At 50.0% G+C, this 27,662-nt stretch overlaps 1 protein-coding gene across 2 annotated transcripts in view; it reads left to right on the top strand.

Moving 5' to 3' along the window:
• Positions 1–26,790, top strand: part of ZCWPW1 (zinc finger CW-type and PWWP domain containing 1) — a 1,624,070-nt gene extending 1,597,280 nt beyond the window's left edge. For both annotated transcript variants that reach the window (XM_085639318.1, XM_085639317.1), the window contains exon 17: positions 25,422–26,790. In XM_085639318.1, coding sequence (XP_085495444.1) covers positions 25,422–25,446 — 25 coding nt within the window. In that variant the 3' untranslated portion in view covers positions 25,447–26,790. The remainder of the gene's footprint in view (positions 1–25,421) is intronic.
• Positions 26,791–27,662: the final 872 nt, after the last annotated feature.

The raw sequence follows: 27,662 nt of genomic DNA, 5'->3' as shown, positions 1-27,662 counted from the left end.
TACTAAGTATGGCATATGTTTGAAAGCAATATGCCATTACATCCACTGGACCCTTTTGGTTGTGGGGATATATAGGACTTGTAGGGTCACCAAGAACCCAGGGAACCCCGAGCCAATAACTGAGCAGCGTCTTGCAGTGGTTTTTTATTGTGTACCGAGTATATAGTAATTCATTTGGAAAAATATAAACAGGGAAAAATTGGTATGAAAGACACCTATGTATTTCTGAAATGGGAACAAAATATAGAGTTTAGAAACAGTAGCTATTTGCACACCTCCAAAATTGTGGGTACCCATACCAGCATGTGAATTATAGGTCATTTTTCATAGTGACTTCTTTTTTACACTTTGTCTTACATTTGGAAGGCAGAAATGCATTGAAAGTCAATAGGTAATAACAGTTGCTCTACAATTTTGTGTTCCCCTAAGTCTCCCAATAAAAATGATACCTCACTTGTGTGGGTAGGAGTAGTGCCCGCTGCAGGAAATGGCCCAAAACGCAACGTGGACAAACCACATTTTCACATTGAAAACTGACCCTTTTTTTTGCAAAGTGCCTAGATTTTGAACCCTAGCTCTGCCGGCACCTAGGGAAACCTAGCAAACCTATACATTTTTAAAAACTAGACACACAGGGTTATCCAGGATAGGGTGACTTGTCTGGCTCTCACCAGGTTCTGTTACCCAGAATCCCTTGCATACCTCATACTTTGTAAAAAAAAAAAAAAAAACACATTTCTGTGGTGGCAAGTTCTGGAATCTGCGTGGATCCACTAAATTCCACCCACCCCGCAAAGTCTTCTGAGAAAAATGGTACCTCACTTGTGTGGGTAGGTAAAGTACCCGCAACAGGCAAGGGCCCAAAACATATTGAGGAGACATCAAAATTACCTATCAGAAAACAACCTGGTTTTGCAAGAGGGGTCACCTGGGTTTTTGGCCTCGGCGGCCATTTTGGGAAACTACCAAACCCACACATTTCTCAAAAGTACACACTCGGTGGTGTCCAGCAAGGTATGGCTTGTGTGGATCCCCAAACGCTTTCCTACCCAGAATCCCCTGCAAACCTCAAAATTAGCTGAAAAAAACACATTTTCCACATATTTTTTTGTGGAATCACCGTACCGGCACAAATGTCCTACCCCACAGTATTCCCCTCAGTCTTCCGAGTAAAATGATACCTCACTTGTGTGGCTGTCCAAAGCAGAACTGGCTGAAAACGTATTTAAAAAAAAACTATGACTTAGAATTCTCGGTGCTATACCCTTAATCCCTATGTTTTGGGCTCTTCCCAGTCACAGGCCTTTGGCCCACCCACACAAGTGAGGTATCATTTTACTCGGGAGAACAAGGGGAAAGCTGGGTGGTAGGACATTTGTGCTGGAACAGTGATCCCACGCAAGAATGTATGGAAAAAGTGATTTTTTTCAGCCAAATTTGAGGTTTGCAGGGGATTCTGGGTAGGGAAACGTTGGGGGATCCACACAAGCTATACCTCATTGGACTCCCCAGGGTGTCTAGTTTTCAGAAATGTTTGGATTTGGTAGTTTTCCCTAGATGACGGCGAGTCTGGGGCCAAATAAACAGGTTCCCCTCCCCCCTGCAAAACCAGAGTTTTATGATAGGTAATTTTGAAGTCTCCACAGTACGATTTGGGCCATTTCCTGTTGCAGCCACTATGACTACACACACAAGTGAGGTACCATTTTTATCGGGAGACCTGGGGTAACGCTGGGTGGTAGGAAATTTGTGTCAGCCCGGTGATCCTATAACTTCCCCCACACAGAAATTTGAGAAAAATGTGTTTTCTCTGCAAAATGTGAGGTTTGCAGGGGATTCTAGGTAGGGAAACGTTGGGGGATCCACGCAAGCCATACCCCATTGGACTCCCCAGGGTGTCTAGTTTTCAGAAATGTGTGGGTTTGGTAGGTTTCCCTAGATGGCCGCCAAGCCCGGAACTAAAAACTCATGGAACCCCCCCTTGCAAACGCAGATAGTTTTGTGATAGGTAATTTTGAAGTCTCCACAGTACGATTTGGGCCATTTCCTGTAGCAGCCACTATGCCTACCCACACAAGTGAGGTACCATTTTTACTAGAAGACCTGGTGGAATGCTGGGTGGGAGGAAATTTGTGTCAGCCCGGTGATCCTACAACTTTCCCACACAGACATTTGAAAATTGTTTTTTTCCGCAAATTTGAGGTTTGCAGGGGATTCTGGGTAGGGAAACGTTGGGGAAGCCACGCAAGTCATACCTCATTGGACTCACCAGGGTGTCTAGTCTTCGGAAATGTGTGGGTTTGGTAGGTTTCCCAATATGGCCGCAATCCCCGGGCCAAAAAACCAGGTCCCCCCCCCCCCCCCCCCCCCCCACCCCACTGCAAAACCAGGTAGTTTTATGGTAGGTAATTTTGAAGATTCCACAGTACGATTTGGGCCATTTCCTGTTGCAACCACTATGTCTACCCAAACAAGTGAGGTACTACTTTTATCAGGAGACCTGGGGGAGCGCTAGGTGGTAGGAAATTGGTGTCAGCCCGGTGATCCCGCAACTTTCCCCCACAGAAAAGTGAGGAAAATTTGATTTTTTTTCAGCTAAATTTGAATCATTGGGGCATCCATGCAAGCCATACCACACTGGACTCCCCAGGGTGTCTAGTTTTCGGAAATGTGTAGGTTTGGCAGGTTTCCCTTGATGGCTGCTGAGACTGGGGCTAAAAACCCAGGTGCCCCCCCTTGCAAAACCAGGTCTTTTTGTGATAGGCAATTTTGTTGTCTCCACAATGCGTTTTGGGCCCTTGCCTGTCGTAGGTACTTGGCCCACCCACACAAGTGAGGTATCATTTTTATCAGGAGGCTTTGGAGAATGTTGGGTGGGTGGAAGATTGCGGTTCCAGAACTTTCCTTCACAGAAATGTGGGGAAAATGTTTTTTTTTAACACAGTTTGAGGTTTGCAAGGGCTTCTGGGTAACAGAACCTGGTGAGAGCCACACAAGTCACCCCATCCTGGATTCCCCTGGGTGTCTAGATTTAAAAAATGTATAGGTTTGCCAGGTTTCCCTAGGTGCAGGGATAGCTAGGGTTCAAAATCTGCAGCTAGGCACTTTGCAAAAAAGTGGGTCCGTTTTCACTGTAAAAATGTGGTGTGTCCACGTCGCATTTTGGGCCGTTTCCTGTCGGGGTCTCTAGGCCTACCCGTACAAGTGAGGTACCAATTTTATCGGAAGACTTTGGAGAATGAGGGGTGTGTGGAAATTTGTGGATCTACGCAGATTCCAGAACTTTTCATCACAGAAATATGAGGAACATGTGTTTTTTTTAGAAAGTTTGAGGTTTGCAAGGGATTCTGGGTAAGAGAACCTGGTGAGAGCCTTACAAGTCACCCTATCCTGGATTCCCCTTAGTGTCTAGTTTTCAAAAATATACAGTTTTGATATGTTACCCTAGGTGCCCGCTGCGCTAGGACCCAAAATCCTCAGGTAGGCACATTCCGAAAAAAAGTCAGTGCCTAGTGGGCTTTCTGCCGCCTTAGGTAGGGGGGATATCGGGGGCTATTGCCCCGATATGCCCCTAAGGGGGGCAGAAAGACTGTGGCTATTCTTTTGGGAGAGTGGGGGCATTGGGATGCCCATTCTGGGCAGCCCCCACACCTATGAATAAAACACCAGCTTAATCGCTGGCACATAGCCCCCATCCCTACCTATATAAAAAAAAATAATGTGTGGTGCTAAGTGGGCTTTCTGACCCCCCCCCCACCCTGGCGGGCAGATTAGGGGCTATTCCCCCCATCTACCTCCTGGGGGGGGGCAGAAAGTCTTAAGTTTTCTTTGGGGGGTAGGATGGGGGCCTATAAACAAAATAAACCCTGATGTTTGGAGGGGTAGTGACGCTTTCCCAGCGCCATATTGAGTGTCCTAGTGGGGCGGTTCTCACCTCACATGGCGGCCCTACTTAAGGCGGTCCGTTTTGCTGTTCTGCCCTACCAGGTTCCATTCGTCCTGCTTGGCAGCTTGGCAGTGCATTTAGCGCTGTGTTTGAAGCGCGCTTGTTTTTAAAGTACCCGTTTTTTATTTATTTTTATTTTCTTTCTATTTGCCCTGTTTTTAGTGGGGTAGCTGTCCCCTTACCTGCATATAATTGGTCTGCTCACCGCTGCTTAGCGGGTACGGTTCTGAGGGTTTAGGAGCTTAGTCTCGATCTTTGTTTGGGCGCCATCTTGGGAGGGCTAGTGACGCTTTCCCAGCGCCATATTGAGTGTCCTAGTGGGGCGGTTCTCACCTCACCTGGCGGCCCTACTTAAATCAGTCCTCTGCGCGCAGCGGGATCGCGCAGCGGGTGCGCCCTCGCTGTGCCTGAGTCTTGCCAGAGTCCTGCCCGTCTGCGCCGGTCAGCGTCTTGGAGGCGTCGGAGCGGCGGGTGGGGTTAGCTCTGTAGGATTAGGAGTGGTGCTGATAGGATGGTATGTTATTCGCCGCAGGAGCTGCGCTCCTTGCAAAAGGTATCGGGCGCTTGCCATACAGTCTTTCCTGGCCGTTTCAGGGGTAAGAGGCGCTGCCCGGCCTGTGGCTGGACACCAGGTACTGTCCCGACTATCCAACTGAATACGGGAGCGGGCAATGTGAAGCATATTTGCATGCTTTTAAATACCAGATCTGTGCCCAGACATGCTCAGGAGATCTTTGATCTCATTGTTACGGAACAACCTCTTTGCCTGATGTTGACAGAGACATGGCTTGGGGATTTGTCCAATCCTGATATTGCCATAGCAATTCCTCCTGATTATAATATTTTTAGGCAAGATAGGCTGGAGGGGAGGGGTGGTGGTGTGGCACTTGTAGTGAATAAACTTGCCGCCTGTTCCATTATCCCTATGGATGCTATCACAGGCTCGGAATCCCTCGCCGTTTCTATCGTACTGGCCGCCCACCAAGCTCTTAAATGGCTGTTGGTTTATAGACCCCCTGGACCGGCTGGCTCCTTCTTCGAGGAGCTGCTGTCAGCTATTTCGTTGCTGGCCTTAAGAGCGGAGCATTGTGTGTTGGCTGGAGATTTTAACTTTCATATGGATGAGGGAGAGGACCCTGAGGTGATTAAATTGATCGATATTACGGCCCCTCTAGGCCTTGTCCTTCACCTCTCCGGTCCAACACACGATAGAGGCCATACCCTGGATCAGGTTTTCTCGACGCTCCCCTTAGAGGGGTTAGAACTTTTACCGGTGCTTTGGTCTGATCATAGATTGGCCAAATTTTATGTGCCAGGCTTGGAGAAACCCTCTAGTACCGTTTTTAGACAGCAGGGACTAGTAGTGAGGGCATTCCATCGGGTGACCCCAGAGATGCTAGCTCAGGCTTCTCTTGATCATCCTTGCCCCTTTTCGGGCGATTTGGAACGGGACCTCGAGTCTCTGCAGGCGTGGCTGATGGACAGGCTAGATGATCTCGCCCCTGTGAGGACACCCCGAGCAACATCAAAGCGGGTTTCTGCCCCTTGGTTTACGGAAGCACTGTCAGCTTCTCGCCGGCAGTGCAAGGTGGCTGAGAGGGCGTGGCGCTCACATTATGACCCGGCGGCCAGGCTGCTGTATAGGACCACGATTAAAACATACCATCGTGATATCCTCCTTGAGAAAAAGGGTTATTTTGCCAGGAGAATAGAGGCTGCCTCCAATTCCTGCAAGGAGATTTTCACCATTGTGAGGGAGTTCACGACTCCACGGTCTAATGTAACCCAGGCCGCGCCCACTGAGTCGTGGGTTTCTGCTCTTGCCAACTTCTTTACAGCTAAGATAAAGTTGATTCAGGACTCCTTTCCCTCAAGGATGGTGGAAGCGTGCCTCAGCTTTGCGGATGAGCCAGTTCCATCGGCTCCTGAGGAGTTCATCTTGGCCGATTTTCCGCCTATTTCAGCTGCATCGTCATTGGCATTGATGGTCAATCTTAAATCTGGGTCGCCTCTTGACCCATGCCCTGCCAAATTTTTGGCGAAGATGGCGGCGGTTGTAAATCCCTTGGCAAATCCACTCTTGAATCTCTCTTTGTGTGAGGGGGTGGTCCCGCAGGCTTGGAAGCAGGCGATGGTGATCCCCCTCCTCAAGAAGCCTGGCCTAGACCCTGAGGCGTTGGCCAATTATAGGCCAATCCCTCTTCTTCCTGCGCTGGCTAAAATTGTGGAGAAGCACGTGCACACCGTGCTCTCTGGATTTTTGGAAACCAACGATCTGCTTCATCCTACTCAATCTGGCTTCCGCCCCAATTTAAGCACCGAGACGGCGCTTTTGGAGGTGTCTGAAGCCATTAAGGAGGCACTGGATTCAGGAGGTAAAGCTATGCTTGTCATGCTTGATTTGTCGGCGGCCTTTGACACCGTCCCCCACGAGGGTCTCCTCGTCAGACTTCATGAGATCGGTCTGAGGGGGACGGTGCTCAGCTGGTTTAGATCATTCTTAGCGGACCGTCGACAAACGGTCTGGGTCTCCCCAAGCTCTGCCGTGATGCCGCCTTTGGGAGTCGGAGTCCCTCAGGGCTCTGTGTTGAGTCCGACTCTTTTTAACATCTTTATGACTCCATTGGCCGCTCTGGCGTAGTCCTTGGGGGCCCAGATCCTATCCTATGCCGATGATACTGAGCTCCTCTTTACGTGTGGGAAAGGTGAGGAGTTTGACGGAGAGAGTATTCGTGAGTGCCTTGGGGCTGTTTTCAAATGGTTCCAGCTGAACAGCCTCAAATGCAACTCAGATAAGTCTGAGGTACTCTTTTTTGGTTGTACCTCTGATCCAGATTGGCAGGAATGGTGGCCGACTAATATGTTTCCTCCTGCACATTCCTCCCAGCAGGCAAAACATTTGGGAATTAAGATCGACAATGGTCTGACGCTGAGATCTCAGATCCTCGGTCTTACCGGTACATGTTTTGGCCTCCTGAAGATGCTCCGGAAGTTTCTTCCTTTGCTTTCAGAAGAGCACAGGAGGATCACTGTGCAGGCCTTAATTGGCTCCAGATTGGACTATTCTAATGTCCTATATCTGGGTCTTCCTGAGTATCTGTTACAGCGCCTTCAGGTGGTCCAGAACTCGGCTGCTCGGGCTATCTTCGGCCTTCATAGACGAGCCAGAGTGTCTGGCCTTCTGCAGTCGCTGCACTGGCTGCCTATCCGGAAGCGGATAGTCTTCAAGGCGTTGACGCTGGCTCATAAGGCTCTCTATGCCTCGGGCGCGAAATATCTGCAAAGGAGGCATACTTTTTATCGCCCGGCTCGATCTTTGCGATCCGAATCTCTCTTCCTTGCGGTGGTCCCTCGAGTAAAGAGGGCCCGCGTAGGGGGTCGCTCCTTCAAGCTGAAGGCATCGCAGCTTTGGAATGCTTTGCCATTGTCTGTACGTAGCACGTCTAATTTGCTGACTTTTGGGAAGGGCCTTAAAACTTGTCTCTTTGCCTCTTAGCATGCTTTCTTCCTCAGTTTTGCTGTCTTTCTTTTGTCTTTCGGTGTTATGATTTTATTTTTTCAAGCTGCCAATAAAAAGCGCCGGGACACTCCAATGGAGTAGCCGTGCGCTATAGAAATCCTAAATAACATAACATAACATGTTTAGGATGCTTTCTTCCCCCCCCGGGGGGCAGATTGGGAGTTACTGGGGCAGAAAGACTGGAATTTTTTGTGGAGGGGGAGGTTTAGGGGCATTGGCATGCCCATCGTGGGAAGCCCCCACCCCTAATTTAAATGGCCCTAAAAAAATCCCTGGTTTCTAGTCAGCTTTGGGGGGGGGCTGATTGGGGGCTACGGCCCCCATTTTCCCCCCAGGGGATTCAGTGAGAGGAATTTTGTGGGGAGTTAGGGGTGGGGGCATTGGCATGTCCATCTTGGGTAGCTCCCACCCCTAAATTCTACGGGGCGAAAAACCATAGTGTCTAATGGGCTTTCTGCCCCCCTGGGGCGGCAGATTGGGGGCTACCGCCCCTCACAGAAAGTTTTTGTGGGTGGGACATTGGCATGTCCATTTTGAGTAGCCCCACCCCCAATTTAAATGGCCCAAAAAAATCCCTGGTTTCTAGTGTGCTTTCTGCCCCCTCAGGGGGGCAAACAACTATAATCTTTAAGGGGGGAGGTGGGGGCATTGGCATGCCCGTTATGGGCAGCCCCCACCCCTAATTTAAATGAAGAAAAAAAATCCCTGGTTTCTAGTGGGCTTTGGTGGGGCAGATTGGGGGCTACTGCCTGTATCTGCCACCCGGGGGGGGGGGGGGGGGTAGAAAGACTGAATTCACCCTCAATGGTATGGGGGGAGCAACGGCTCTTGCCCAGCTCCCGAGGCAGTTGGGGGGATAAAGGGAATCCCTCTGATGCCCGCACCAAAGGGATTCCCTGTTCCATGTCCAACCCACATGAGCACTGGAGCCGTCCGACGCTCCGAAGGAGTTAAGCACTTAAGAGTACCAACATGGCTGATAAGTAATTGACACAACTCGAAAGAAATCCGACACCAATTTATGAAAATATAGCAGATTTCTATATAAATGTAAACACCAAAACAAAGTCAATCGGTTAAGTATAATGTATTTTAGAGGCAAAAATAAATCAATACAAATCAGTACTGCAAAACTTTAGCATTGCGGTCAATAGTTAAAATCACTAGTGACAATCAGTCACTTGTAGGTCGAGTTGCGTGGAACCTACTGGAGATTAAGGTGATGCGGGTCCCTAGCCACTACAGTCAGTTGGATTTTACCTGGCTTAAGAAGCCCGGGTGCAGAGTTGTCCTGGCTGTCCTTGGTGCTGAAGCAGGAGCCGCGGGGAAGCTGGTTTTACCACGTAGACAGTTTTTACATGGAAACAGGTACAAGAAGTCAACAGTAGGGCCACTGCTGTGGTCGTTTAAAGGGGCTGCGGAGGTCGATGTTGCAGCATTGAGTAAAGGTGGTGGTTATGTTATGTTATGTTATAATATTTTTAAAGCGCAAACTGTTACCCGAAGGTGTCCTGGCGCTATCTACAAAACCTCCCAAAGGAACTCACAAAAGCGGCCATGGATTAAATGCCAAATAGCCCAAAAAGTTTTTAAGGCCTTCCTGAAAGCCAGTAGATCCGTGCTGTTTCTAAGCTGAAATGGGAGGGCGTTCCAAGCTTTGACTGCCCCTACCCGAAAACTCCTACCTCCCCAGCCGGCTTTTTTAAAAGTAGGGACTGTTTTTTTGCTCCTAGAGAGCGAAGTGGTCTATTGGGGACATACCACTGAAACTGCTGCTTCAGATGCTCTGGACCGGCCCTGTGAAGAGCTTTAAAAACAGTACAGAGTGATTTAAACTGCACCCGTTTCTTAATGGGTAACCAGTGAAGTCTTCTGATGTCACCGGAAACAGAGGCAAATTTAGCCGTCCCTGTGAGCAGTCTAGCGGCCGAATTCTGTAGAAGTTGGAGTCTGTGCAGCAGTCACTCTTGAATGTTAAGGTAGAGGCTGTTACAATAATCCAGCCTCGTCATAATGTACATTGATTTTCCTTTGGTAGATACTGTAAAATGTTCTTGCATGTTCTCAGAGCAAATGTGGTAGCCGAGACAACTGAATTAACTTGGTCTTCGAAATGAAGCTTATCATCAATCAGGACTCCTACGTTTTTTACTTTCCTGGTGGGAATCGGAAGTACGCTCAGCGAAGCTGGCCACCAACTTGGGGTCCAGAACTTGGGGGCATTGCCAAACAGAATAACTTCAGTCTTACCAGAGTTAAGTTTTAAACAGTTTTGGGACATCCATTTACCCACTGCTTCCATGCAGTCGTGAAATCGTATTTCTGTCCCCATCTCTTGCCCTGGTAGCAGGGACACCACAATCTGAGTGTCATCTGCGTACGATGTCAGAGCTAATCTAAAGGATTTGATCAAGGGGGCAAGAGAGGAAACATAAACATTAAAAAGTGTAGGACTAAGAGAGGAACCCTGCAGAACTCCGCAGGGCAATGAGAAGGGTTTAGAACAGAATGTGCCGAGTGACACTGTTTGCATTCTGTCCGAAGTTCCCACGCTTTGCCTTGGACTCCACATCCCCACAACCGGTCCATCAGCAAATCATGATGGACTGTGTCGAAGGCCGCGGACAAGTCCAACATGATCATTGCGGCTTTGCCTCCCTGATCCAGTACGGCCCTAATTTCCTCTGTAGATTTTAGAAGAGCGGACTCCGTAGTATGCCCCGCTCTGAACCCGTGTTAGGTTTGATCCAATACTTGTGCTTCTCGTAAATATGTAGTTAGTTGTGCGTTCATACTTTTCTCTACCAATTTAGCTGGCAGAGGAATACGCGAGATAGGTCGAAAGTTATTGGGATCCTTCGGGTCCAGATTGGGCTTCTTGAGTAGAGGTAGAATTGATGCGGTTTTCCAGGCTTTAGGAAAATGTCCTTCCTTGAACATGGCGTTCATCATAGCGGTCAGCGTTATAACAATGGGTTCTGGGGCTAGTTTTAAAACCGCCACCGGACATAGATCGTAAGGAGAGGCTGATTTAGTAGACATCAGTAACTTATGGGTCTCTCCGATGGGTAAGGGTGCGAACTCATCAAAACTCGAGTGGAAACCCGACCGAGATTCATATCTCTCTCCGATGCCCAGTGTTCCATCTGTTGTAGGGCCATTAAATGTAGCGAAAATAGCCTCCACCTTACTGCAAAAGAATCTGGCTATTTCATCGCAAAACTCTTGATTCGAGGAGACACTGGGTGTACCAGGGTACGCCAGGCTGGTAACTATTCTGAAGAGCTCTTTAGCTGAATTTATGGCAGAATTGATTCGATTGGCAACAAATTCTTTCTTAGGTGTTCATAAGCCACCAGGCTTAGTTTGTATGCTTCTTTTTCTGTGGCTTTATCAGATGGGCCACCAACAAGCCTTGGCAGTGGTAAGGTCAGCAAGAAGTTATTTGGACGTCCAAGAGGAATGGTAGCTACCTGAAACTTTCTGGTGCTCAGGACTACGTTTCCCATAATGCACTGAATCATCTACTTTTGGGCAAACTCTCTGAGGGTCTGATGGCCAGCTATTCTTTGGTTCCAGTACGTTGGTTTTACCAGCCGACTGCAGGGGAATAGTGCCACTTGTGCAAGGAAGTCTGGAGTTGCCTTTGCTCTCAAAGGGGTCCCTCTGCCTTGAGGCACTAGTCGTTGGTCCGGAACGAATTGCAGTTGTGCAATTTCAAGATGGTTGCCACAGGTGTAGAGTATAACGCCTTTGTTTTGTGCAGTTCCTGTTGTCACAGACTTGGGTCTCTCTTTATTCTCGGTTGCAATTTGCCTCAAATCTGAGGTTCTGGTGCCAGGGGTGCCCCTTATATCCTGGATTTAGGGATGTGGGTGCAAGTAGCCAATGGGCTACTACCTCCAGTGGCTAATCTTCCCCTGAGGTAACCACATCCAGGGGTGTGTGCCACCTTTTCTACCCAGAACCCTCTATTCTGCCGCTTTTAAAATGGCAGAAACCTTTTTTTGCTGTCCAGACCAAGTAGCCCACCCTTGGGCTGTAGCTAGCCTTCAGAGGATGTACACCTCCTTACTGCATACTTTTCCTGCTTGCATGGTGCATTGTGCTTTGGGGTGGGCTGCTGCCTCCTTTAGGACGCATCCTGGATGCATATCAGTTGCGGTGTAAGCTTTGAAGCTCACAGCCTTGATGTGCCACTTCACTAGCCATTCTATCGGGGAGGGAGGTGTCATCTCCTTCCCGTCCCAGCTCTTTTTTCTGACTTGTGGGAGTATTCCATCTCCTGGCAGGAAGTCAAATTCTTGTCTTGGCGGCAGCTGCTGCGGGCTGTCAGCCAGGGCACAGGAAAGGCCGGGGCAACCAGGTGGGCAAACCTCTAAGGCAGCATCCTGGGTGCATGTCACATCAAATCAGACATGGGAATCATGTCAGGGGCGATGAGGCACTTTGATACCAAACATTATATATTTCAGTGGTACCATAATGGAGTTGGTCACATTTGGGGCGCCCGGGTACCAGCTCATGTTATCCTATGAACCGGTGATTACTTATAGTAGCCCTTAATGGAAAGTGACTACTATAGGGGCATATAAGCTCGCACTTATATGTCCACACCTTTAAAATAATGCACACGTTCTCCTGGGCTCAGGAGGCCTACCTCAGGGATAACAGGTATATATTGTTCTTTCCACACATGGTGAGGGCAAAGTCAAGTTCAAGCAGTTTGCATTTCTCCTGCAATGGCATTACTGCTGTCATCTGTTTACTTGGGTCACTCAGGATGGCACAAACAGTGCTTCAGGCCCACTTCAGTGACCCCTTTAACTCACATTCGCTGGGTACCCCTGGTACCAGGGACTTATAAGGGGTTAAAGCCCTTGCCAATTGGGGTTGCCAGTTCGCTGGAATCAGTTTTAGGGAGAGAGCACTGGGACCTGGTTACCAGGCTTCAGTGCACTGTTAGTCGAAATCCAGTATCTAGTAGTCCAAATGGAGAAAGAAAGTGGGGGGAAACCCGCAAAAAGCCTGTTTTCGTAGTTACTTATCTTGCAAGTAGCTTTCGGTGTTCTTTAGCTTAACAATCTTTCACACTTTTGGGTAATTAGCAGGGCAGGTCCCAAAGTCCTAGTAGTGTAATTGCTTTACTACTATTCAACGTCCGGTCTGATGTATTTTGTGCTTATGAGTGTGCTCAGATGACATGGATGTGGTGTAATAATTCTGTAGATGTTGACTAAAAGCTTGGTGCTGTGTGGTCTACAAGTGCTGAGTGCTGTTGTATGTGGTTCTTGCTGCCAGAGGGTTTGCTGCATAGGCTGTTTGGGCTAGGTTTCTGATTGGCTGCTAGGGCTAGGGTTTCCTATTGGACTTAGGGATTAAGGCTTTGGCTGGTTGTTAGGGCCAGGTCTATGATTGGTTAATAGAGCCAGGTCTCCGATTGGCTCTAGAGTTTAGGGTTAGGGTTCTGAGTTGTTAGTGTTAGGGCTAGGGTTCCATTGGCCAATAGCGCATTTTAAGCATAGGGCTCAGGGTGTCTCAGCCCAGGCGTCGGGGCTAAGGGTGGAGAGGATAAGGGCAGTTGCATGTTTGGGCTGGGCGGAGAGGAGAAGGGCAGTTGCCTGGTTGGGCCTGTTAAGGTCAGGTCTAGGGCCAGAGATGCTGCCTAATTTTCACTTATGTGCTACCACTTTAAGCCATCCACATCTGTAAACATCCAAACACAATATCAGCAAAGGCATTCTGCTCATGCACCACAAACAAACCTCATACACCACAAATAAATCTGATACAGATTTGAATGTGTATTGAACTACTACAAAACCCCATAAACCACACCTACACACAATTGTACCCCTATTACAACAGTATGGCACCTGCATTCTCACTCAAAACACAACTCTGTTCCATACCACTAACACATCCACACATCACCATCACAACACAACGTCACATTATACATAACTTTAATGCATCCAAACACACACTCCCTGTTAAAACAAAACACCAGCTCTATCCTCTGTTTGCTCCCTTTTATCATGATAACCTATATTCAGCATGCCATTACACCCTTTTTTTTTTAATAATCAATTTTATTGTTTTAAGAAAATGCAGCAAAGAAAAACAGTACCAGCTCTTGGGACAGTGAGCAGTGCATAGCACTGACAAAAAATTAAGACCCCAGCATATAGAATGCAACATATGAAGATCAGCAGCAATGTCCTCACCCATGTCCATAATTGGTTGTCCGGAATGTTCAATCTTCCACCACCCCAACCCATTTGCCCCATACCCGTCGGAACTTTTTGGGACAGCCCCAGGCCACATACATCGGTCGCTCTTGTGCAGTGCACCAATCTACCCCTCTGCGCCAGCGCGCCAGTGAAGGAGATGTCGGGGTCATCCAATTGGCCGCGATGTCCCTTTTAGCCACCATGAATGCCGTGTTTACACATACCTACTCGGCTCTGGTTCCTTCTAGCCCCTCGGTTACGCCCAGGAGTATGTTCATCGGACTCGGGGGTATTTCCCAACCCAGGACCTCCGTAACTTCCCCTGCCACCAGCTCCCAGTAGCGCGTGATTGCAGGACAAAGCCATACCATGTGGTAAAAGTCAGCTTGGGGGCACGCACAGAGGGGACAGGAAGCATCAGGTCGGAGCCCAGCGCGGTGAAGTCGCAATGGCGTGAGGTAGGCCGCGTGTAAGTAGTATAGTTGAACTAATCGGAGCTGCGCTAAAGCAGTGACTGTTTTGGGGGCCATCAGCACATCTCTCCAATCGGCATTGTCCAGGGAGCCAAGCCAGCCCTCCCACTTACAACGGAGATGGGAGAGGGAGTTGGGGGTGTTATTCATGAGGGAGCGATAGATGCGGGAAATCCCCCCTTTCCCCAGATCGCCATTCATGATCTGGGCTTCAGGTGGGCTGTATTCGGGTAGGGAGGTCCCTTCTGGGATGTGGGCGTGGAGGGCGTGGCGGAGCTGCAGGTAGCGATAAAACTGGGTGGTGTGGAGGGAGAACCGAGCCTGCAGATCCGGGAAATTGCATATGTGGCTCCCACCCCAGACATCCCCAAGCTGTGAAATTCCAATGAGATCCCAGGTTCTGAAGCTAGAAAGGGCGGCAACATCTCTGAGCCACGTTCCACACCATAATGGGGTGTAACTGGTCAGTTTGCCTGACCAGTAGGTATGGAGCAGGGAGGCCCGCCAGGCTAGGAGCACCCCGCACGTGACTTCAGGCAAAGCTTGGGGTATAGCATCCCTTGAATGTTGGAGAAACCCAAGTTATGCAGCTCAAAGCGGTATGCCGGGTCCGACCAGCCACCATTAAACCAATCAAGTATGGTAAGGAGCCGAGTCGCCAAATAATATAAATACAAATTAGTCATAACCAGCCCACCGTCAAAAGGCGGTATCCTGCACTGGGTGAGGGCCAGCCTCGGTCTCCGAACCCCCCCCCCCCCCCATAGAATTTTAGTGGCCAAACCATCCATCTCCTGGAATCATGACCGTGAAAAGGAGAGGGGTGTATTCTGGAGCAAACAGAGAAATCGTGGCAGTACCATCATTTTAAAATGAGCTATTCCGCCCATAGGGTTTAGTGGTAGTGTTTGCCATTTAAGGAGGTCAGCACAAACCCGTTTCACCAGAGGAGTGACGTTGAGAGACCAGGCGAGGTCAGGAAGGAGGGCCACCCATATCCCCAAATACTTTATTTTTGTTGTTTTTTTTTTTTTTTTTTTTTGAAACCGTTTATTACAAATCTCAAGAATATACAAATATGGGCCCACAACCTTCCGGCCGGCCGCTAGGAATGGTAGAAACATATGGCATACGTTCATAGAACACTTGGCGTTACAAAGGAGCATAAGCAGGAGTCATCAACATCATGGGCCACAGCCATAATACGTCACAGTACGGTTTCATTTTATACAAACAACAAGAAAACAACACCCACAAGGCTACCCTACAGTCGAAAGTAGCAGCACGTGCTCCCCAATGGGGAACCCCAACTATCAGAGGAGTCCAAGGAGGGGAAGGGAAACAGAGCGAGGACTGGGGGAACCCTGTGCCCGGGGCTAGGGGAAGGGGTCAGCTAAGGGGACGGGGCTGGTGAGGCAGCAGGCATCAATGGTGGCGCGCAAATACTCCCACGGTAGGCGTTCCAGGGGCCCCACACTTTCACCCATGTCCCAGGCTTACCCCTCGCCACATACACCACCTTTTCTCGAAACATGCACCAGTCCATGTGCTCTTTCCAGGCCGACACCGTCGGGGGGTTCTGGGATCCCCACAGTTGCGCAATGTCACGCTTAGCAATCATATATCCCAGAGTCACCCACCACGTTTGCGGAGCCGAGTAGTCAGTTGGTTCCCACACATTCAACAGGCATCTCCTCGCTTCCGGCAGCAGCGCAACACGCGTAACCACTCGCAGGACCTCGTGCACACCGCGCCAGAATCGCTCCACCTTCGGGCATTCCCATAAGATATGCAGAAAGGTCGCCACGGCACCACAATCACGCTTACACAATCCATCCACAGTATAGCCCATGCGCTGAAGCCTTGGCCCCGTCATGTAGACCCGGTGGATTATCTTGAGCTGGACGAAGCGAAGGCGAGCCGGTATAGCCACCTCCTTCGGAGAGGCCACCGCGGAGATCCAGTCCTCATCGTCCAATTCCAGACCGTCGGCAACCCAAGCCTCGCGAAGGCCAATCAGCAAGCCCGATCGATCATTAATCAGTTTTTTATAAATAAGGGAGATCGTACTGTCTGGGACGTGGCCATCTAGCACTCTATCCTCCAGGGGGGAAGACTCCGGGATGGAGGCGACATCTGGGAAGACGGAGCCCAGTGCATGACGGATCTGCAGGTATCGAAAGTATTCACTGCCCTGCAACTGAAACTCCGTCTGCAGCATCTCGAATGTTTTAAATCCTCCCCTCGACCAGAGATCCCCCACTTTACTGATGCCTATCATGTCCCATTTCGCGAAGCCCTTCGAGGTCCAGAGAGAGCCCAACTTCTCAGACGCATACAGCGGTGACGCCCGGGTCAAACGGTCCTTCCACCCCATAGCTGCATTAGCCGCATGCCATACTCTGACCATGACACGCGTAGGTCCCGTCAAGCGAGCGTCGGGCGCGCCAGAGTAGAGCGCTCGATTGTAGTCGCCACCGGGCAGTAGCATCTTGTCCATCTCAAACGCCGGGTTCATGGCGGGCCCATAGAGGCCATGGTTAATTGCAGCTAGCTGGGAGGCCCAGTAATACCGTTTAATGTCCGGGAGGGCAATCCCCCCGTCATACCATGGGAGCGTCAACTTCGCCAGGGCAATGCGCGGCCTCCCGTCCCAGAACAGGCGGCGCTGTAAACTCTCCACCTCACTGAAGTAGCGCGCCGGGACTGGGTCCATAGTGTTCTGGAGAGCGTATAAGAAACGTGGCAACGACATCATCTTAAACAACGCCGCCCGGCCGAGCGGCGAAAGCGGCAGGCGCCGCCAGCGCACGACGTCCTCCTTCAAGCGCTGGAGAGGGGGAAGCAAGTTCCGCTCGTAGCGAGCCTCTGGGTCCAGAGTAATGTAGACACCCAGGTATCGAAACCCCTGAGAGGCAATCTGAATCTGACAACCCCGCGGAAGGACAGGAGCCTCCCCAGAGAGCACATACACGCATGATTTAGCCCAGTTGATGACAAGGCCTGAGTTCCGGCCGAATGAACGTAAAACATCAACCAGGACTATGAGTGACTTACGTGGGGAGGCTAGGTACAAAAGGATGTCGTCAGCGTATAGGGACACACGGTCCTCATATTCGGGGGTCCAACGGAGTCCACGGATGGAGGGGTGCCACCGCAGCCACTCCGCCAGGGGCTCCAAGGCCAGCGCAAACAGGAGCGGCGACAAGGGGCAGCCCTGTCGCGTGCCCCGGCCCAGCTCGAATGGGGCCGAAACTCTTCCATTCACCACCACCTGCGCCAATGGGCCCGAATACAACAATTTGACCCAACTGATGAAGCCCGGGCCGAATCCAAACTTCGCCAGCATCACCCAAATGTATGGCCACTCAAGCGTGTCAAACGCCATAGTGGCGTCTAAGGACGCCAAAATGGCCGGCTCCCGCACGAATGGGACACGTGCGAGCACCCCGTGCAAGCGCCGCAGATTAAGGGCTGTATTGCGATGGGGGATAAAGCCGGACTGGTCTTGGTGAACCAGGTCGCCCACCACGCCGACCAGCCGATTGGCCAGCACCTTGGCGAGAATTTTGGGCTCCGCATTCAAAAGCGAGATAGGCCGATAGGATGTGACCCGGTCCCGAGGCCTCCCCTCCTTGTGGATCACCACGATAGTAGCCAGACGCTGGTCCGGCGGGAGGGAGCCCAGCGAGTGGGCCGCCAGGAACATCGCGCGGAGGTGGGGCGCCAGTACATCTGGTCGCAACTTATATAACTCGATAGGAATGCCATTTGGGCCCATGGCCTTGCCAGAGGCAACCGAACGTATGGCGAGGGCAATTTCGTCGGATGTAGGAGCGGCATCCAACGACACCCTGTCCTCCTCCGAGAGGGAGGGCAGCGCGATATCCCTAAGCAGGGAATGGGAGTCCTCCTCCGAGCAAGGAGAGACTGGAGAATACACCTCGCGGAAATAATCCGCGAAACAGGAGACAATTTCTTCTGGCTCGGTGACACTCACACCATCCGTCCTCTCAATCAGCGGGACCACACGATTCACTCTCTCCTTTTTATCCAACCACGCTATCAGTTTGCCCGCCTTATCACCCACATCATACAGTCGCCCCTGCTGCTCCCTACTGAGGCCCCTGGCCGCCTCCGTAACGAGGGCCCTGTAGGCCGCCTGCTTAAGTTGTAGGACATGCAGTGCAGCATCCGTCACTCCGCCCTCTAAATCACCCTCCAATTCAGCAATTTCGGCCTCCACCCGGGTAACCTCCTCCCGCTCGCGCCTCCGGGCATGGGAAATGAGGGACAGGGCCTCTCCTCTGAGAACTGTCTTGAAGGCTTCCCACAAGGAGATAGCCGAAGGGACGGACCCCACATTCTCCTCAAAGTATCGCTGCAGGGATTTAATCACAGCAGCGCGAATGGTGGGGTCGCGCAGGTACCAGGCATTGATGGGAACTACCCTGCCCTCACCCCTCGGAAGGACATCGAAATGGAACAGGAGCGGGGAATGATCTGAGATACCCCGCGCCAGATGGCGCACCTCCCCCACACTCCCAGCATAGGCCGCCGGGACAAGGACATGATCAAGCCGTGAGAGGCTACCATGTGCCCCCGAGTGGAAAGTGTACTGCTGCTGCGTGGGATGTGTTAAGCGCCAGCAGTCCACCAATCCCAGTGTATCCAAGAGGCCAGATAGCCACGCCTGGGCCCGGGGGAGGTCCCGAGGGGGGTGACGATCCAGAGTCCCAGAAACCACCGCATTGAAGTCCCCCCCAACCACTAGGAGTCCCCCCGGAAGGCCCAGGAGGAGGCGCACCAAGTCTGCAAAAGTGGTCGCCTGTAACCCCGGTGGGACGTATACCGATACAAAAACCACTACTTTGCCTTCCATTCTCCCCACTAAAACAGCATAGCGTCCCCTATCATCATGGCGCACCTCATCAATTTCCAACGGGAGCGAGTTCTTCACCATAATGCCCACACCCCGTGAGCCCGATGTGAAGCCCGAGTGGGCCACCAAACGATAGCCACGCCGATTCATGGCACAAAAAGAGTTTCCAATAAGGTGTGTCTCCTGCAGGAAGACTACATCGGGTGAGATTCGTTTCAAATACTGCAGGACCACACCTCGTTTGATCCTATCCCCCAGTCCATTAACGTTCCAAGACAACAAAGTCAACTCCCTACCCCCCATCACACACAGGAGCCATCAATCGTCCCCCGGAGAGCACCTTAAAAACAACACAGAAAAGGGTTTGCCTTGTGGTAAAAACGAACAACAACACCCCACCCCAACTCCCCCCCCCCCCCAACAGAACTCCCCCCTCCCTGCACCCCTGCATGAGCCCAAACAGCCCCCCCAAAGTGCAGTGTGCCTGTCGCCCCATAGAAGGTGAAACTAACTAAACCCCCAGAGGAGGAGGGAGAACCCCCAAGAGACCCCACACGACCTCCACAGGAGGAGACTTACTCGAACAGGCGAACAGTCAAAAGTGACATCAATTTTGTCCAGAGCGAGGCATAATATTAGTCCCTCAGTCCTGATCCGGCGGGCCCTCTCCCCCCACCGCTCCCCCCCCACCCCCCCGATCCCGATCCCCAGGCAAGGTATCTAACCAGTCCCCGGCTGCTTCGGGACGATCAAAGAAGTGCGTACGGCCATCCAACTCCACCCGCAGCTTAGCCGGGAAAAGCATAGCGTACTTGAGATTTAGGTCCCGTAGACGACGTTTGACTCCGAGAAAGCTTAGTCTCTGCTTTTGGACCGCTGGGGTGAAGTCAGGATAAAAATGTATGTCCATATTGTCGAGTCTGACCGGCCCCTGTAGTCTGGAGGATTGCAGGATAGCGTCCCTGTCCCGAAAGTTGAAAATCCGGGCGATGAGAGGCCTCGGGGGGCTCCGGCCTTGGGCCTTCCCCCGGGAACCCTGTGGGCCCGCTCCACCGCGAAGAATTTACTCAGTCCCCGGGGCTGGAGGTGGGTGAGAATCAAGTCCTCCACGAATAGATCCGCCGCCGCCTCCTCCCGTCCCTCAGGCACCCCGAGAATACGGACATTGTTCCTCCGGGCCCGACCCTCAGAATCCTCCAGGCGACGATCCATCAGCGCGCTCGCCTGGCCAAGCCGGCGCACCTCCTTTTGGGGGGCTGCCACATCCGTCGTGAGGCCCGATGTGGTGTGGGCCAACGAATCGACCCGGTCATTAGTCTTGGATAAATCGGCCCTTACCAGGCCAACATCCACAAGGACCGAGTCAATTTTCTGCGCCAGTGTATCAAAACGCTGGTCCACCGAGGCCTTCATCTCAGCGATGGCGCCCATCACGTCTCGCAGGGTCAGGTCCGCGGGCAGAGCAGGAGCATCAGTCGGGCCCTCAGGGGACCTACGCGGCACCTCGGGAGATCCCTTCTGGAGGGTATAGCGGTCCATGCTGTTAGACTGGTGGACTGCGCCACGTCGGGTCGATTTCACCTTTGCCCGATCTCCATCTTGCTTTGTGGACATGGTTCCAGTCCCACGGCCGTGCCAGGCACGTCGTAAAGGGCGGGCAAGCCGGTTCACGGGATCCGGGGGGGGGGTCACCACTGGGACACGGGGCAAGTCACAGCCGGCGGGCCGGCAGGGCACCCCAACGGGGCCACACTACCTCACAGTGCCCCGCGACCCAACCTCGCCGAGACAGCAAGGAGGGTGCAAAAGTGAAAGTGCGGGGTACGCGAGCCGCCGCGCCCAGCCCGCCGCTGTTGTTGACTTTGCCTCCGGATCACCCCACAACTCCAATCCGGGGTCCGGCGTGGAGAAGGCCGGAAATCTCAATCGGTGCTACCGCCGGAGTCCGAGGTCCAATTTGGAAGCGGAAAGCGGGTGCCACCTCAGCTCGGGCTCACCAACAGATTCCCCTCATCTAGGACAGGATATTGTCAGGATATATGTAGGAGGTCGCGGAGGTCCTCGGGAGCCTCGCACCTACGCGGCCATCTTGGTTGCGCGCTAGGCTCCTCCCCTATCCCCAAATACTTGAACGACTGCCGCCGTAGAGGAATCGATGACTGCCAATCAAAGCACTCTCTCGATAGATGAAGGGGTACCAGGACCTACTTAGCCGCGTTCAGGCGGAGGCCGGAGACTCGCTCAAAGAGGCGTAAAGCACGGAGACACCGGGGCCCTGATTGAGCTGGATCTGACAAAAATATCAGAACTTCGTCAGCATAGAGGGCGATTTTGTCCTCTGCCAGGCCGGGCCATTGCCATCCCGTGAGAAGTGGATCAGTGCGAATGAGAGAAGCAAAGGGCACCATCGCTAACGCAAAAAGGAGGGGCGAGAATGGGCAACCCTGTCTTGTGCCCCTCCCAATAGGGAAGGGGTGTGAAAGGGCGTCATTGATCATCACCTGGGCTAGCGGTCTGCAATAGAGCATCCTAACCAGGTTACGAAAAGGGGCCCCAAAACCCATCTCCAACAACACTGCCTCCAGATATCACCAATTAATTGAATCAAATGCTTTTTCAAAGTCCACGAGGAGCAAAGAGAGATAAGGAGTCAGTTGATGTCGGTTCGCAAGGGCGAGGTGGAGACATTTGAGGCAGTGCCTGGTACCCCGGGAGGGCATAAATCCACACTGGTCCAGGTGGACCAATTTATCCAAGTAAGGACGTATGCGGTTCACCAGGACTGGGGCAAATATTTTGAGGTCCAAATTAATGAGGGAGATGGGGCGATAATCAGAGCATTGGGCCGAGGGAGGCTGAGACTTAGGAATCACCATAATGGTGGCCAGGTCCGTCTCAGGACAGAAGAAGCCACGGTCCGCAGCTTCGTGTTACATCTCCAGGAGTTGGAGAACCAGCGTATCTCGGTAGGATGCATAAAACTCTTGTGGGAGTCCGTCCGGTCCCGGCGGTCTTGCCTGCGGCCATGCGGGAGATAGCGTCATTAAACTCTTCCGGAGTGATCGGAAGATCAAGGTCTTCCGCCTCAGTGTCAGTGAGCCACGGAAGGGGGAATCGGTCTTGCAGGAGGAGCCCTGAGAGTGTGAGGTCTGGAGGCTGAGCAGGGTAGAGAGAAGCATAGAACGAGGCAAAGCACTGGGCCACCGCCATTGGGGTCCGTTGGGTCTCCCCGTGGGAATCAACCACCTCAGGGATAATCTGATTAGCCATAGGATAGGTGGCTAAGCGATGCAAGAGCTTCCCATTTGTATCTCCCCAGCCATACACTCGCGCCACGGAGGACTCCATAGCAGCTTAGCGGACTCCAGGGAGGCCTGCTTAATTTCATCTCTCAAAAACGCCAATTTCCGATCTTGGGCCTCTGTTCCCTCACCTGGAGGGCGGGCCTCAAGTAAAGCAGCCTGGGACTCCAGAAGTGTGAGACGGGCATCTTGTTTTGTACATTGGAGTTTAAGTTGGCCCTTGGCGAAGCCACGGATGGCGACCTTACTGGCCTCCCACAGAGTACCAGGAGATTAGACCGATCCCTGATTAGTGGAGAAGTATTGACGGAGTTCGTCCCCTATGTGTTTCCGGAAGTCTTTGTCCTGGAGAAACCAGGCGTTCAGCCGCCAGATCGGACGCAAAGACGCCGGGAGGCCGCCCATCTGCATGGATACTGGGGAATGATCTGATAACCCCCTGGGAAGGATGGTGATGGCCTGGATTGACCGACAGTCCAAGGCCGGCAGGAAGAGATAGTCCAGTAGGGCATGCGTGTGGTGGGAGGCTGATGTATGAGTGTATAGACGGGAGTTCGGGTGCCAGAGACACAGCCCAATTTGAGAGGAGAGCAGATTGGGAAACTCGGGAGGCGGAAGGGGACGCAGCAGTGTCAAGGCCCGGGTCCATAACTGCATTGAAGTCCCCGTCGACAACAGTCGCCCCCAGGGATAAGGCGGCCACCAGAGGTGCAAGACCCTGGAGTGTGGAAGACAGCAGCGAGGGGGGGGAATACACAGCGATCAGGTTCAAGGATTGGTTCCCAATGGTCCCTTCCAGGACGATAAAGCAACCCCCCGGGTCATGGACCACTTTACTCGCAACAAAGGGAAGAGCGCGGCGCATCAGGATCGCCACCCCCAGAGAACCACGGGCAAAACCAGAATGCCAAATCCCGCCATAGCGCGCCAGAAAGGGGCAATGGTTGCCTACCAGATGCGTCTCCTGAAGAATCAATATATCCACCGTATGTCGCTGGGCATAACGGAGGACCGCAGAGCGCTTGACCTTATCTAAGAGGCCATTAACATTCTAGGACATAACCTGAAGTGATGTCATTCTGGAACGACCCTCTGGCATGGCGAATGGTCGAGCACTTGGCACAGGCAATGGGCACGGTGCTACAAGTGTGCGGGGTAACGGGCATAGTGTTACAATGTCGCTCACTGCATGCTCGTATCGCAGCTAGGCAGAAGTGCTGGTGCAAAAAATAGCAAAAAACAAACAATAGAACTCGGGAAAACGGTCCCCCCACCCCCACCCTATACTCCAGGAACGGAAGCACTAACAGTGGGGAAACGTAGAGGACCCCTCCTCAGAGCAGGATGTGCATAATCAAGTCCGTCGGGAGTTGAAGCAGTGATGAGCCGATGTGCTGCCTCCGGCTGCAGAGCCAGATCCGGCAGGCAGAAACAAGCTCATGCGGAGTCCCTGAGAAGCATCGGGTTACGTGATAGATCTGTGTCCGGGAGGTCCAGCAGTGAAGGCCGAGGTGAGGCACCCCCAGGATCTTGGCTCGCTAAGCCACGCCCCCCATTACACCATTTTTACCAATTGCACACAACTATACTATCTTTACACACCACCACACACATTACCTATTCCAGTGACCAAATCTAACACAAACACTCATAACTCTTGCTGAACCCCTCTTACACACCACATACTCTTCTCCAAAACACCTCACCACCCCTGTACTATTCAAATACGACTCACCAGCATTACTGCACATACAATTCTTTCACAGAAAACCATTACATGAATATCTCCTCTCAATACTTCAAAACAAGACACACAAATCTAAAAATATATTCCTTACACATATATTCCCTTACTATGTAATCATGTATCTATATATTTATTATTTTAGTCCGATTGTACAAGAAAAAGACATTACTTTTTAAAAGCTTTACTCCTATCATCACCCCACACCTCTATCAATGTATCCTCTATCTTCACTCTCTCATCCCAAACCCTTTCTACTACTATGATCTCTACACCTCCTGGCTCACCCCAAACATCAGTTTACTACTATGATCTCTCAAACAACCCTAGTAAATTCTCACTTATGTTAGCTCTCCTTTGACTCACCCCAAACCTCATTTTCCTACTGTGATTCTCTTCCCCCCAATTCCGTTCTACAAGCTTTTATCTACTCCATCTTTCCTTTACTCATCCCAGACCTCAACTTGCTACTATGATCTCCCAATTAACACGTCTGGTTTTCTTCCCTCTTCTAACCCTCTATTACATTATTCATTCCAACTAACAGACTTGCATGTCCTCCACTCAAATTAACTCGTACCTTCCTATACTATTACTATACTCATATTTCCCTATACTACTCCACCAGTAATCCATTTGGGTTCTTCAGTAGCGTGCTACTTGCCGAAAATCATTTCGACTCCTTACCAAGAATAGGAAGCACTATATAAATACAATACTATACAATAAAAAGGTGAGCAACTAGTTCTTACTATCCCATTATAGAAGCTCTTCTCTGCATCCTCTTATAAGTTATTTCCATATGCAGTAGGATAGAAGAGACTTCAGTGAGGGTTAGGTAGGAGTGAATGGGCAAGCTTTCGGAGTGGGAGGAGCCGTACACTGTCAGATTTCTTACCTCATAGAGTGCCAAAACATTGCCATGGATGTGTACTAATACAGATAATGCAGTGAACATCTTTATTCTCTCAAGCTTACAATTCTGTATGGCGTAACTAAGCTGGCGATCAGTTGTTCCAAATAAATGTTTTCCCCTTCTTGCCTATATTTCATGGTAATACAGAGCCAAAGAGTCTCTGTGGTCTGAAAATTGCAATATCAGTTTATGCATCAGTTTAGAATTCTGTAACATTAGCAGATCAATGTTTGCTTGGTACCAGAGTGCACTTGAATACCATCCTTGCAAATTTGCCCAGTTTAGGATTTTCATAATCATACAATTGTTAAATATGGCATTATATAGTAAATTTACTTTTTCACAATTTCTTACTGATCAAAATATCTTAATACTTCGGTTTACTTCTACTCCTTTTCTATTTAGCAATGAAGAGAGTCAAGCACCTTGATGAAAATGATCTACTGCCTCGGAAGGTCGTCTTGAAAATGATACCAAAGTCATCCGTTTGAGCAGATGTTCGGTGTATGTTACATGACACATTTACGTTGTTCTCTTCCTTACAAGGCGCGTGGAAGGTCAAACCTTGACTTATTGGACATGCCTTTCTTGCATTACTGTAATTTCCTTTGATTGTTCACGTATTGGAGTAAGACATAAATAACGACTGGAATTGTGCTTGCTTTTATCCATGGCCGAGCACACACATCAGATTTGTGAGATATTCAAGGATATTGCGTTTAGAGCATGAAGAGGTAGTAAAACTCTTACGCAAAACCAAATGAACAGAAACATTGTAGATTTTGATAGGAAACATTTCAGATGATTTGGAAGGATAACATATCACGTCACTATGATAATTTTATTTTTGCAAAAAGTTTAATATTCTAAGAATTGTACTCCTGGAAGAATGGTGTGTAAATCATTAACGCAGACACTTTGTGTCTGATTTACACCTTGGCAGATGGGATACTCTGTCCGCTGTATTATAAGTGCATTATGTGCTGTGACACTTGTAATACGGCAGACGGGATATCCGTTACGTTTGTGATGGAGTATCCTATCCACCAAGATCTAAGTTACCCCCTTTTTTGGGGAGAGGTTTTATAATTCTAAATTTTCACAGCTATGGCATTATATATGGAATGATGGCAGACTCAAACCTCATAGCCAAATCTCAGTAATCCTCTCTGACATGTTACTTGCTCCAGAGTTCACTTTTCTAGTGTAGGTGACATTGCTTGATGGAAAAGATTAATTGCCTTCATTGGCGATTGCCTAGAAACTTGACACTCATCTGGACTAAGGAGATCATAGAAGCTGGTGAATATTTGAGCATGAACAGCCTGCTATCCTCCAGAAAACAGCGTCAGGTCGGGCCGCGATGTGTGTGTAGCTTGCAGTTATTTACTTATGGGTCTGCTAACAGTCTAACAAATGTGGGTGTTAATTGATGATGTGTGAATGTATATGTTAACTACTGTAGGTAGAGGGTTTTTGTAAAGTCTCGAGCACACCCACTAAATGCCGGAAGACATTTGTGGTTATGTTAAGTAGTCAAAAGCAGTGGCTTCTAATTTGCAATGGAGATGGTTTGTGCTTGGTAGTTAGCTTCTACGTTAGCCATAGGACATAACTTTCCAGCCCAGTTATTTTGTTCTACAAATTGAATCCACATTTAATAAACAGTTGTATTTATGTCTGTGTGGTTATGAGACAGGGAATGTTTTCTGTTGGCACGCTTGTTAAAGACTTCATTGCAAAACATACAGGGCTTTATTTAGATCTTGGCAGACGGGTTACTCCGTCACAACGGTGACAGATATCCTGTCTGCCAAAATATAAATCCCATAGGATATAATGGGATTTATATTTCGGTGGACGGGATATCCGTTACTTTTGTGACGGAGTAATCTGTCCGCTAAGATCTAAATCAGGCCCACAGCGTTTTGATGTTTTACCTCGTTGGGTGGTCCATTGACTTTGAAGAGGGAAACTTTGCCCTCTTAAGATTTGGGTTCAGTTATAATCACACACCAACCAAGAGATAATTCCTACGATGATCTGCAAAAACACGACGCTTGTTATTGAAAGACTCAACAAATGAAATTAAAACGGGGTCTTGAAAAAATTAGTTAATGCCCGATGATCCATCACTGTTTTTATTTAGATTTTAGTCTTCTACAAAGGATGATGTGTATTGTCATAAAAGTATTTTCACAAATTGTTAGTCACAAAAGCCATTTAGAAAAGGAATTCAGTTTTCTGCCATATCTCTACAACATTCTAAAAATGTTTTTTTCTATTGGATGAGGCTTCCCAATCTCCCACTAAATCTTCCACATTAAACTGCTATAAAGTAGTTCTCCTTTTTTCCTGTGTTGAACATTTCTGCAATGTTTATTTTAATATCTAGCTAATATACACCAACCTGGTTTTATCTGGTTTGCCATTAATGAAGTTTGATGTTGATTGTTAAAACATTAAAACATATTTGGTTAACATGCAACTGTTAAACGTCTCAGGCCTTTTACCTGCCTGTATTAGCAGCATATGTGCAAGATTCTTAATCTTTAAAAAATAAATGATAGTACTAAGAATTGATCTTCGCAGTGTGTAATTAAAGTACTTATTTCAAGAAGTATCTTGTTTTCCTTATGTAACACA

This window comes from Triturus cristatus, chromosome 12 (assembly GCF_964204655.1).
Source record: "Triturus cristatus chromosome 12, aTriCri1.1, whole genome shotgun sequence".
NCBI classification, from domain to species: domain Eukaryota; kingdom Metazoa; phylum Chordata; class Amphibia; order Caudata; family Salamandridae; genus Triturus; species Triturus cristatus.
This window is presented reverse-complemented; position numbering and strand designations above follow the sequence as displayed.